General features: G+C 35.0%; 1 protein-coding gene across 1 annotated transcript in view; it reads left to right on the plus strand.

Moving 5' to 3' along the window:
- LOC140447695 (saccharopine dehydrogenase-like oxidoreductase) overlaps nucleotides 1–13,930 on the plus strand; it is a 39,361-nt gene that overhangs the window by 12,430 nt on the left and 13,001 nt on the right. The window contains exons 2-3 of the mRNA XM_072540495.1: nucleotides 458–642; nucleotides 8,464–8,700. Coding sequence (XP_072396596.1) covers nucleotides 465–642; nucleotides 8,464–8,700 — 415 coding nt within the window. The 5' untranslated portion in view covers nucleotides 458–464. The remainder of the gene's footprint in view (nucleotides 1–457; nucleotides 643–8,463; nucleotides 8,701–13,930) is intronic.

Genomic DNA, 13,930 nt, shown 5'->3' on the forward strand with positions numbered 1-13,930 from the left:
TATAGTGATTTATTTACCGGTATGATGACCGCATTCCTCACATATATTGTTTTATATCGTTAAAAATAGCTGCACCACAAACTTTGGGCTACCATATAGAAAAATGACTACTTCATGAATCAATATTTTTAATAAATTTTACAAATTTATCAGAAACAAACGGTGTATTACTGTTTTTGGCTTCTCAACACACAATTACAATTTGATCAATTCTTTCTGACTTATCCTGTATATAAATTAAAATTTGTTTATTGTGATAATTATATTTTAACAACAGCTGCTTATCTGATAATTTAAATGTGAATAAATAATTTGTTTTTCCTATTGGTGTAAAGGTTATTTTAAAGCATTTCTTGGTAAAAGACATTTGGAATAAGGCGCTATTTTATATAGCAATTTTATAAAAAAATATATGTGTTACAAATATTTTTATTTAAATTCATCTATTTATTTGTAGTAAAAGGATGGCGGAAGGAAGATTAGACTTTTTAATATTTGGGGCCACTGGATTTACTGGTTTGCACTGTATTCCCTATGTATACAAATTCGCTAAAGATAATGGAAGAAATATGGCTTGGGGTGTTGCTGGACGTTCAGAGGAAAAACTCAAGGAAGCTCTCGAAAAAATGGGCAAGAAAGTTGGTAAGTTTAATATTTTGCAATGTATAGAAATATTTTGTATATATGATTCATTTATTTTTTCATTTTCCAATGTAGTTTTAACCAAAATTGAGCCTTGACTTTCTGAATTTTCTTAATATTTTTTTTTTATTCTTTTAATATTAATGTCATCATTCAAGACATTTGTTGGATAACTAGTGTCCTTTTCTCATTCTCATTTCCAGTTTTAATTATATCTATCTAATGTTACAATATAATAGTTCAATATAATAGAATTACAAATTAATTCTAAGTTATTTATTTTGTACAACAAATAGTTGTTAGCAAATAAAGAAAGAAGAAGTTCCCTGATGAATGTGGGTTTTATAAATCTCAGGTAAATAGTTAAATATTCTAGGAATAAGTATGTGAAATTGTGTTTTCCAATTTGGACATAGTCCTGAACTTTTCTTCTAGTGCTGTAAGTATGATCTATTGATTTTAATACATTTTTATTTTTGTATGTAAGCAAAATTATGTTTAACAAATATATATATATATATATATATATATATATATATATATATATATAATCAATAACCCTTCTACCCTAAGGTGTTGGGTGTAAAGTCTCTTTTTAGGTTTCATATACAAACTTCCTCCAATTCTTCTTGTTGCTTGCCAATTTCTTCTAGGATGGCGGCAATTTCATCGTCCCAGGTCTTCATGGGTCTGCCCCTCGGTCTTTTCAAGGTTCTTCTCGCTTCCCACACTTGTTTCACTTGGCTTTTTTTATCCATCCTTACCATGTGGCCGTACCATCTCAGTTGGGCTTCTTCGATTTTCTTCTCTATTGATTGGACTTTAAGGCGTTCTCTTATTTCATCGTTCCGTATCCTGTCCATTCTGGTCACCCCTAGTACTCTTCTTAGATACTTCATTGAAATACTTTGCAGTTTATTTTTTGGACAGTGGATATTTCAGAAAGCCATAAATGGAGAACAGCTCCCAAAGGAATGGACGGCGGCATATATGACATCTATATTTAAGAAAGGAGATAGAAAACGATGCGAAAACTACAGAGGAATAAGCGTAATATCATCAATAGGAAGATTATATGGGAAGATACTGCGAGAAAAGATAGAGCAAGCGATAAAAGGCAAAATCGGAGAGGATCAGGCAGGCTTCACGGCAGGAAGATCATGCATAGACCACATATACACACTGGAACAACTGTTGGAAAAGAAAAAAGCAAAAAATAGAGGCATGACACTTGGCATTTGTGGACCTGAGAAAGGCGTATGACTCTGTACCAAGGTCAGAACTATGGGAGGCAATGTACAAATTAGAAATACAGACGGAACTCATAGAAGCTACAAAAGCTCTGTATAAAGAAAATAAAGTGTCCATTAAAATGGGAACAAGAATCATAGGAGACTTCACCACAACAAAAGGGCTCCTGCAGGGTTGTTCCACATCTCCAACCCTATTCAAAATATACTTAGAGAAAGCCTTGACAACATGGAAAAGAAAATGCGAAGGCATGGGAGTACCGATACGGAACGAATACCTATATACATTAAGTTTTGCAGACGATCAAGTAGTGATTGCACAAGACCAAGACGACCTCAGCTACATGATGAAGAAACTACAAGAAGAATATACCAAGGCTGGCCTAGATATTAACCTCGCGAAAACAGAGTACCTATCTACAAGTGAAGAAGACATAGAAGATCTACAGATTGATGACAACGTAACAATCAAAGGAAAGGATAAATTCAAATACCTGGGGTTTATAATCACGAAAAAGGCAACAACAGAGGAAGAAATTACACAAAGATTAGGACAAACAAGAACAGCAATCCGACAACTTAACTCAGTATGGTGGGATAGACACCTAAATATGAAGACAAAAACGCAGATTTATAAAACATTAGTGCGAAGTATTATGACATATGGGGCTGAAAATTGGATCATAAACAAGAAAAACAGCAGTAAGATAGTAGCAACAGAGATGGAATGCCTGCGAAGATGCTGCAGAGTAACAAGAATGGATAGGAGAAGTAATGACGAAATAAAGCAAAGAACATCAATAGAAACAGACATACTAACATATATAGAACAAAAAAGACTAAAGTGGTATGGACATGTAAGAAGAACTAGCGACAGCAGATGGATAAAGAGAATAACCGAATGGAGCCCCATAGGAAGGAGGAAAAGAGGACGACCCCGAAAATCCTGGAGGAACGAAGTAGACGACGCCATGAATAAGAGAGGACTAAACGATGGAGAATGGAACAACAGAGAGAGATGGAAACGGTTGAGCGAGGGAAGGCAGTGAATACTGTAGAATCCCTAAATATATATATTATTTTTTAGTCTGGTGGTGAGCGTCCAGCTTTCACATCCAAATGTTAAGATAGGTACAAAAACTGTGTTGTAGATAGCTATCTTTGCTTTTTGGGATACTTCTTTTTTCGATAGGAATGTGCTCTTAATTGCGTGGTATATCCGGGAAGCGTTTGCTATTCGATTGTTTATCTCTGCTTCTTGTGTACCCCTTCTCTCTAGTTGCACTCCCAGGTATTTAAAGGTTTCGACTTGTTCTAAAGTATAGTTATTGATTTTAATGTTTGTATGTTGGTCTGTTTTCCCACATACCATGACCTTGGTTTTACTTTCATTAATTCTCAGGTTACGTTTTTCGAGTTTATCTCTCGATATCTGGAGGTTTCTCTTAAGTGCGTCCTCGTTTCTTCCAAATATGACGAGGTCATCTGCAAATGCGCACTCCGCTATCTGTATCATTTCCAGGTTTCTATGTCCAACAAATATTCTCGATGTTTCTTCTCTAGTTTCTTTCATTACATCATCTAGTACAATATTGAACAGGATGGGGCCTAGTACACCTCCTTGTCGTAAGCCATCATTGACTCTAAACTCTTCTGATTCCATATTATCTGTTCTTACTCTGTTTCTTGTGTTCTTGTATAGGCTCATAATAGCTTTTCTGAGTTTGCTGTCTACTTCTCTGTTTCTTAGGCTTTTGTCTATTTCGGTTCGCGGGGTTCTATCAAATGCTTTTTCGAGGTCTATGAAGGCTTGGTATAGTTCCGTGCTTGTATTTCGTGCATTTTGTATTAGATGCTTGAGTGTAAAAACATGGTCATGGATGCTTCTTCCCTTCCTGAAACCGCTCTGTGACTGCTCCAGCTTATGGTCTACTTCTTGTAGTAGTCTTTTCTCCAGTACTCGTTCGTAAACTTTGGAAGGGATACTCAGGAGAGTTATACCTCTGTAGTTGCTGCATTCTCGTCTGTCACCTTTTTTGAAAATGGGTAGAATAACGCCCACTTCCCAGTCTTTTGGGATCTTGTTCTCATTCCATGCTTTATTGCAAACTTTTCTAAGCATTTCATTTCCATTTTCTCCCATATTTTTTAGAATTTCCGCAGTTATCTTATCATAGCCAGCTGCCTTTCCTCTTTTGAGCCTGAGTATTATTTCTCTTATTCCTTCTATTGTTATTTCGTTTTGGTTTGGGTTCTCATATGGGTTTTCTTCAGTGTTGTCTATTTCATTATTATAGTCTTTTTGAGTCAGAAGGTCTTCGAAATATTCTCTCCACCGGTTCATAATATTTTCGTTCTCGCAGAGGATGTGGCCATCTTTGTTTTTAATTTGTTTTGGTGTTTGTTGTCTGTTCTCTGTTCTTAGGCTTCTCAGAGTTTTGTAAAATAGTTTTTGGTTAGTGTGGTAGTCCTTCTCCAGCTTATTCCCAAAATCCTCCCAGCTTTTCTTTTTTGCTTTAATCACCATGTCTTTTACTTTTGCCCTGTGTTGCTTATATTTTTGATAGCTTTCTGCATTCTGATTCCCTAGATATTTCTTCCACGCTAACTTCTTGGATTTGACCTCTTCTTTTATTTCATTACTCCACCAATTCGTACATTGTCTGTTTTTATTGATTTTAGCTATTCTGCAGATTTGCTTGCCCCCATCTAAGAGGGATTCTTTAAGTTTTTGCCAAGTTTCTTCTAAGCCATAGTTCTGGTTTAAGTGCTTTTGTAGACTATTATTCACATAGCTTTTGTATTTCTGTGCTATTTTCTTATCTGCTAACTTGTATGACCTAATAACTGCGTTGGTGCGATTTCTTGGGGTTGTGTCTCTTTTTCTTGGTACCTTCTGCGTGCGTTTTTGTTCCACGCCAATATTAGTTCGGGATACTACCAGATAATGGTCGCTATATATTTCTGCTCCCCTTCTGACTCTGACATCTTTAATACATTGTCTTAAAGGTCTGTTTACCAATACATAGTCAATAATGGACTTTTCTCCTCTACTCTTGACTTCTCTGGTATATTTGTGCACATCTTTGTGTTGAAAAGACGAATTCATAATTATCAGGTCATTCTCTCTACAAAAGTCTATAATTCGTTGACCATTATTGTTTCTTACTTGTTCTCCGTGTTGTCCTAGTACATCCGAGGATTCTTGGTCTTTTACGCCTACTCTACCATTGAGATCGCCAATTATTATTATGTTACTTTCTGCACTATCTATGATCTCCGTCGCCTTTTCCCAAAAAATGTCCTTGGTGTTCGCTCTTTCGGTATCGTTTGGCCCATATATAACAAAGATGTTGACTGGTTTCTTCTCTTCGGTTGTCATTCTAATTTTTAGGATCCTTTCGGTAATATATTCCCAATCTTTAATGCTACTAGTCAAGTTTCTATTGATGAGACAACCAACTCCTTCACGTGCTCTTTCTGACGGGGGTACTCCACTGAGTATTAAAAAATGGCCATTTTCCAGATACTGTGTGCTGTTACCTTTTCTTTTGGTCTCTGTGATTCCTAGTATGTCTATTTTAGCCTTATTAAATTCTTCTACAAGTTCAGCGTCCTTGCCGTTGAGACCTCTTACGTTCCATGTTCTTATTTTCCATCCTTCAGGTATTCTGGTTTTTTGAGTTGCCGTTGTTTTCACACTTTTAATCTCATTGATTGCAGTTGCTTTGTGTATTTGTAAGCGTTTCTGATCTTCCTTCTTTTTTAAGTTTCCATACTGGTCTTTGTATAGTGCTTTACTACTACTCATGTCCTTGTTCATTGCCTGTTTCGTCATCGTTTTTCCATTGCCGTTTTTTATTAGTTTTTTGGTTTGTCTATCTTATTTTCTTTATTATTCCATTTCCATTCTTCCTTATTTACCCACAATTTATTTGTGCCAATCTTTACGTCGTTGCCTTTATCTCTCTCTTCTCGTGCAATCATTCTTATAGTTTTTTGTATTTCTCTTTCTTTCATTGTGGTGTCGTTGTTGATATATATTTTTTCTTTTTTGTGGTTTTTTAGCTTGTACTTGTTCTTCATGACTTTGATTTTTTCTTCCTGATCTTCTAGTTCGATCAGACAGGTTTTTGTTCCCAACTTGTATGCATCTTTAATTTTGACCTCAATTCCCATATATGTTTTGAATATATTCAGCATCGCCTTTTTTATTACTCTTTGATCATAGGTATCTATTAATATACCATTCAACACTACATTGTTTTTCCTCCTTTGTTTTTCCATAAATTCCATATTCTCCTTGATTTCTTTCAATTCCTCTTTGATTTCTTTGTTTTCTTGTTTTAGGTCTTTGTTTTCCTTCTTTAACTTTTTATTATCTTCAATGAGCTGTTCTATTGCTTCTTTACTGCTCTTTTGGTCGTTCTTTATCTCTGTGACATCTTTTGCCAACTTGTTCATCATTTCAATTATGGTATCTAGTTTTGATTCATGCTTATTCCGTGGTGAGTTTGTTGAGAGCTTTCTATTCTTCGTATGCTCTCCTCTTTCTTCATCTTCGATGTCATCCTCCCTCATTTTTCTTTTTATTCCGTCGTCCGTTACTGAGCTATCGCTCTCCCAATCTTTTGCTTTCTCCAAAAACTTTTTCATTATTCGGCGCCAGGCACTATCTTCCACCTCAACGGTTCAGAGAAAACAGTGTCTACCGTTTATTTATTACAACCAGCTAAAATATTGTCGTCTGGGATATTTTGCTCACAGTGGCAACGTCGCATAAAAATTGGTGAAGACTTCAGTGAATGCTTTGCTTTTTATCGCGCTTATCAGTTAACCTCTTCGGTGTATTTTGGTTAATTGCTTATAATTATTTCACTGACTCACCTTTTAGAAGTCCACTTTTTATACTGCTGATTAGTTTTTAACTTTGTTTTGCACTCTAACAAATTTTGATTGTTTATTTCTCGTTGTAACTCTCGATAAATCGGGTTAATTACAGCCGAAACAACAAAAACAAATATAACTGTCTAATATTAAAAATACCTGTTTGCTGATAAAGAAGTTCTAATGAATATAAGCGAGATTTTTTAGTATTATTTTCAAAAACCTCCTTCGAGTTTATTCAAATGAGAAGCATGTGTTCTACCCCACGTTAAAGTGGCATATCTAAGATGTGACTCTATCAAAGAATAGTATACTATCTTTACGTAAGACAAATTATGGATATTGCTGAGATATCTAAATGTGTATAGTAACATTCTTAGGGTTTTACATACTATATCAATATGTACATCCCACTTTATGTGACAATCAAGAGAAACGCTTAACTGTTTTATGTATTTTTTTTTATTTTAATGTACGCATTAATATAGCTTAGATTTAATTCCAAGAAGTCGGATAAATTATTTTTCCATATTGAAAATGGTATGAAATAAGTTTTATCAGTATTAACTGTCAGTAATTTCCTATTTAGTCATTCTAGAACCTTTACAGTTTCTATTTCTGTTAAAGTTTTAAGTTTATTCCAAGAATCACTAGTGTAAACTATGACAGTATCGTCAGCAAAACTAATCTTTCCATGTCTTTTCATTGCTGCTAGATCATTTATATATATTGAAAACAGTTAGTGAAGGACCTAAAACAGTACTTTAAGGCACACCATACTTAATGATTTTTTCAGCGCTTACTTTGTTATTAATTTTGACAATTTGTGATCTATTTTTTAAATAACTTTGAAATAGTAAGTATGGTATGCCTCTTATGCCAAGATGATCCAAAGCACCTAACAACTGCTGATGTTACACCTAACAGTGTAAAATACCGTAGCTAGATCCAAAAATATCCCTAAAGTAGGAGAGCCATTATCCAGCATCTTATATAAATAATCAGTAGCAGACGTTATAGCATTAGAAGTGGAATATCCCTTCTTAAAACCAAATTGGTTTGTAGACAGTTAAATGTAGACGGTTAAATTTTGTAAGATATTGATTTACTCGTTCGGCTAAGGCCTTTTCAAAGATTTTTGCAAGGCTGGTAATTTCAGGCGGCCGATTTCATTCGCTTCACTGTCGAATGGTTAAGTGGATGTGGGTTCAAGCCCTGACTCGGTGACTCGCCTTGATGACCGCCAACGTTCGTAACGGATAGGCACATCAAGAAGACGATGACCGAATGGATGATAGATGGGATTGACGGCAGCTGGCATAGCCAACCGAAATATCCTATCGTTCAACCTTCTGATGATATATATCTGAAATGCTTTTAGAGGAAGAAAATGTAAATTTATTTCTACACTAACTTTATGATGTCAAAACATATATAAATATTTGTGCTAGAAAGGTCTTACAATAAAACCAAATAAAACCCTGTAATGGAAGGAAAGTGGAGAAATGCCAATATGTAGATCATTCACCTTAAAAGTGATCTCTGCTTGTTTAAGTTAAAAGCAATTTTCACGATATAATGCCACTATCTACAATGACACATACTAAAATGAAACTTCGAATGAAAAATACAGATAATCCTATTAATTTGTATATTTATTTCAAACATTTTCTTCAATTTTTAGATGCTGACCTATCAGAAACTACCATTATTGTAGCAGACGTTAAGGATTATGACTCTTTGGTTAAGATGGCTAAAAGGGCGAAGGTGGTGATTAACTGTTGTGGTCCATACAGATTCTTTGGATATCCTGTTGTGAAGGCTTGTGTAGAGGCTGGTACTCACTATGTGGATGTAAGTGGGGAGCCACAGTTTATTGAAACTGTTGAGTTGGAGTATAATGAACTTGCTCGTGAGAAAGGTAAGAGATTTTAGTTTTGCCCTAAAATAAGTAGAGATTTCTTGAATAATATGTATTTACATTTTGGAGATTTTGTCATTTCTAGTTTTATTTTTTTATTTTTAGTTTTCTGTTCAGATTGACTAATTAGTACTTTATTTATTTTTAACAATCATTATGGCCACTTTCACGTTTGATACTGTAGCTCTGATAACAAGTGAAGATAATAAAATATTAATAAAAATCAAAGAGATCAAACAGAATATATAAACCAACATATATCTTACCAAATTGACTTCTCTATATTAACTAACAAAAATAAAATATGCAATTCGAAACATGAAAAATAGGAAAGCTTCAGGTTCCGATAATATTTAGACACAGATTATAAAACTTATCTCTCTCTTATCGTTTCCTCATTAGGGAGGAACGTGATTTCTTCCAATATTCCTAACAATTTTTCTCCATTGGTCTCTATCTTCAGCTGCTTTGAGAGCTTCGCAGAATGAGTTTCGAGGTGAATTCTTAATTTGGTCGGACCATCTAGTTCAGTGGTTCCCAACCTTTTTCGGCCTACCGCCCATTTTCCAAAAACAAAATACTTAACGCCCCCCTTAAAAAACTCTTCCATTCTTAAAATTAGTAACACACTTTCATTCACAATTGTTTTACCTTTTTTGGGTCAAAGGCTACCTTAAATATGATTCGACGGCCCTTTAACTAATCCAAGCAACAACAAAAAAAAAATGTTTTATTCAAAAATACAGTATTCATGTATTGATCAAACTTTAATTTAAATACATATCATAAAAAACAATATAATAATAATATAACATTTTTAATGAGAAGGCCGAGCTTGATCTAATGATAGTAATCTGTCAATATTTGGTTCCATACTTGTCATCAGCAATCTTAAATCACCGCGCTCCACTACGGACAGTCTATTTGTCTTCTTTGTTAATAAATTGCTGACTATGCTAAATCCTCTTTAGGCTAAATACGATGAAGGAAAGGCAATGAAAAACTTCTTTGATGCAGCCCATAAAGCTGGATATAATACTGAAATTTGACATTGCAGCCAAAATTCTTGATATCCATTTTTAAATTTCACTTTTAACTCTTCATTTGTTGACAATTCTATCAATTCCTCCTGTAGTGATAATTCTGCTGTTTCTAAACTTGAGAACGGTTCTAGCACCCAATCTGGAATAATCAGACCAAGGATATCCTGAAATCTATTCCTAAAATGTTCTTGAAGTGCTTCCAAGTGCTGGCAATATACCAGAATGTCTTCATCATTTGTCTCCACAGAGGAAAGATTTTGAAACTGATGAAATTGTCTCCGATCCAAATTTTGCCTATACAAATTAAGTTTTGACACGAACGAGAAAATAGTTCCTTTTGCTTTGATCAAATTCAAATTATCACCTTGTAGCTGTAGGTTTGTTTCATTAAATTTATCGTATAAATCAGTTAAATAAGCAATATCACTCTTAAATTTTAATAAATTGTCTCTCAAACAATCATCTTTGCTTTCAAAAAACTCCAAAACTGAGTCAAAGAGATCATAAAATCTTTTTAGACAGGTACCCTTCGAAAGCCGTCGAACTTCTGTGTGCAACAATAAACGATTAAAATTCTCGTCGTTTTCATCACACAGTTTTCTAAACAATCTATCATTGAGAGCACTGCTTCTGATCTTGTTAACTGCAGTAATTACATATTGCAATGAACAATGAAGGGATCACTAAGATTTTTTGCAACTAAATGCTGTCTGTGAATTACACAATGCACGGCGAGTATATTTGGTACCGCTTTTTTCAAATATGCTGTCAGTCCGCGGTGTCGTCCAACCATTGCCGGAGCACCATCTGTAGCAACAGTTATGACATTTTCCAGAGGTATACCTTTATCTGTAAAATAGTGTTCCAGAACATCAAATATCGATTTGCCTTTAGTATCTGTTTCCAGTGTTCTTACAAATAACAGTTCTTGACAGATTTTTTCACTTTTTATGAAGCGAACGTACGCAAGAAGTAAAGACTTATTGTTTGGCAGAGTTGATTCATCAAGCTGTAAAGAAAACTCAGTAGTCTTTAAATAATCAATTAGAGAACGCTCCACATCCTCAGACATTTCGTCAATTCGTCTCTGTACCGTATTATTGCTTAGTGGAATTTTTTTAATAATATCAGATGCCGGCTGGTGCAGTACAGTCCGCAAAACTTCACTTACAGCTGGCAGTATTAATTCTTCGCCAATAGTATGGGGTTTTCCTGATTTAGCTATAAGTAAGGAAATGTTATAAGAAGCACGTAGCCCATCATCGTCTTGCTTTGATGCTGCTGAAAAGATACTAGCTAAAGTTGGACGTTTGAAATGTTGTTTTTTGAGCATTTCAAAATATGATAAATTTCTGTCTTTTCTGTCGGGATCTATTTTGGTCAAATGTTCTTGTAATCGTGAAGGTTTCGTGGCTTCATTTGAGAAAACTCTCTGGCAAATTAAACACATTGGTAATGCCTTATTAGAAGGCGACTGAATAAAACCATACTTCAAATATTCGACATTGTATTGTCTGCACTTTAGTATGCATACTGTAGGTATATCTGTAAAAATAAATATGCTGTAGCCACCGCTTTGATAATTTTAAATAATAAACTTTTAAATATTTTTTTTTAGTTAGCAAAATCAATATTTCAGAGTGGCGGAATATCCAAGCAAGTAGTCGAGAAATTTAAAATATGCCACAAGTAAATAAATATACACTGAGAGAAGAATTTGAGGAAAAATTACAAAACAACTTATTAAAAATTACCATACTGTACACATATTAAAAAAATAACTTTATATTCAGTAAATAGTTTATTTTTGGCGGTCTATGATCAGTATAGTAAATTTTATTAAGATTTTTTGTACTTTTTCCCCAATTCTTCTCTCAGTGTAGGTAGGTCCTAATTAACTTTTTACTTTGATCCAGTTTGTACAAGTTGGTACTTTTTGAATATTTTACAATAACTATACATATAACATATAAGGAAACAAATTTAGATTTATTACATTTTTACAAATACCTCGTAAATTACGATAGGGAAAAATAATAAAGAATTATAGTAAGTGATATAAATGCCACGTAGATACTTACCTTTGTGACAAATATGTATTACAATAAAATATATTTCTAATAAATGCACTGCAACTTTCTGCAAATAACACACAGAAAATTCACCACCCTGCTTTAGCGAAACAATCTCGAATGATTAAGTTATGCCTGATCATGCCGCTGCGCGAAGGAGGAGCCAAAATTCACTTAAAGCAGAAAGGTTCTACTGGAAGTGGAATTATACTAACCAAACTGAAACGTTCTACGTTCGACTGCAACGTCGAAATTATTGCACGGTGCATAGCCAAAATGCATTTTGTGCATTTCGTTTATATTTTCGGATTGTTAGAAGTTGTTAGAAGCAAAGAAGCAATGAGTTACTTTAGGGGGGCGGCAGCTGTTCCTCAACGCCCCCCAAATTTTCGTTGGACCCAAAAAGCCCCCTTATCTCTCTTCAACGCCCACCGGTGGGCGGTACCGCCCCCGTTGGGAACCACTGATCTAGTTGGTGGTCGTCCTCTTCATGTTCTCCCCGGAACGATTCCAGAAACAATTAATCTCACCAAACTATCGTCACCTGTGCGTACCACGTGACTGAAAAATTGCAGAATACGCTGCAGACATATTGTGGACAGCCTTTTTTTAATCTCGAGTTGGTTTAGAATGGAAACATTTTTCCTATGAGCTGTCCAAGGTATGCGCAGCATTCTTCTCCAGCACCACATCTCAAAGACATCAATTTTTTGGCACTCGCGTACGCGAAGAGTCCAAGTCTCTGCCCCGTATAGAAATATTGAGACTACAGGGCATTCATCAGTCTCATCTTGATATTTTGAAAGATAGATCTGTCTTTCCAAACTTAAGTTAGGCGACTCATCCCATTTTTTGCTATATCAATACGTCTCCGAACTTCTGCTTCATAGGTACCATCGTTAGTTATACTATTAGACCCGAGATAGACAAAACTATCCAGTATCTGGTATTCCTATAACATGTTAGTTGAATAATGTGGAATCTGTCGACCACCATTATTTTTGTCTTAGCTTTATTGATTTTCAGATCAACTTTATTGCTTTCGTACTCAACTCTTCGCAGGAACCTAGACATTTTTTGCTCATTTGCTGCTATAAGAGTAGTGTCATCATCTTAAATGGTAGATTTTCCTACCAGCCACTGTTACTCCACCGGCCCATCCATCTAAAGCCATCCTCATGACATGTTCACCATAAATGTTGAATAAGTCAGATCTTTCGGTCACACCTCTTTCGGTCTTGCATTGGTTTGAGAACTTCTGATCTAGTTGTACTGTTGCCAAATTGGACTGGTACAGTTTATCCAGCTTACACAATTAAATGCCTTTTGATAGTCAATGAGGCATATAATCATAGGTACTTTAAATTCTCTAGACTTTTCAATGAGTTGTCCAGGTTCAGGATTTGTTCCCGTGTAACTTTAGCCTTTACAAACCCTACTTATTCCTGAGGTATTTGGTAATGTAGATAGGTTTTTAATCTGTTTTTGATGATGTAACTAGCATGTGCTATTAGTGATAGTGTGCGGTAGTTTTCATATCTGGTAGTAGTTCCTTTTTTGTGTAGCGGGATATAAATTGAGGTACACTAATCAGATGGCCATTTTCCTGAATTCCAAACAGCGATACAGATAGAATGGATAATATGTAATCCTTTGTTACCTAGTAACTGTAATATTTCACCTGGTATTGAATCAATGCCTGGGGATTTATTTCTATTTAGAGATTTAATTGCATGAGTAAGACAGTAGGTTCTCTAGGGTAGTCAGAGGGCCACTGATTTTCTTCTGGTACCTCGCTATTTTTATATAGCTCGCCAGAGTAGGTTCGCCATATTTCCAATATTTCGTCAGTATCGGTCTCTAGATTACCTCCCTTATCTATTACAGACCACGTTTGGGATTTATATTCTCTGGTAAGGTATTTGATCTTCTGATTTAAATCCCTCGGTTCATTTTGACAGACATGTTCCTCTATCTCTCTGCGTATTTGGGAGATGTACTCAGCTTTGTCTTTGCAACACTGTTTTCTGATTTCTTTTGATAACGCTCTGTATTCATCGTTTGTTCCGTATCTAGTTTTATGTTCTTTTCTGCGTTGAATTGCAGTCTACGTAT

The sequence above is a fragment of the Diabrotica undecimpunctata genome, chromosome 1, assembly GCF_040954645.1.
Source record: "Diabrotica undecimpunctata isolate CICGRU chromosome 1, icDiaUnde3, whole genome shotgun sequence".
In the NCBI taxonomy this organism is placed as follows: Eukaryota; Metazoa; Arthropoda; class Insecta; order Coleoptera; family Chrysomelidae; genus Diabrotica; species Diabrotica undecimpunctata.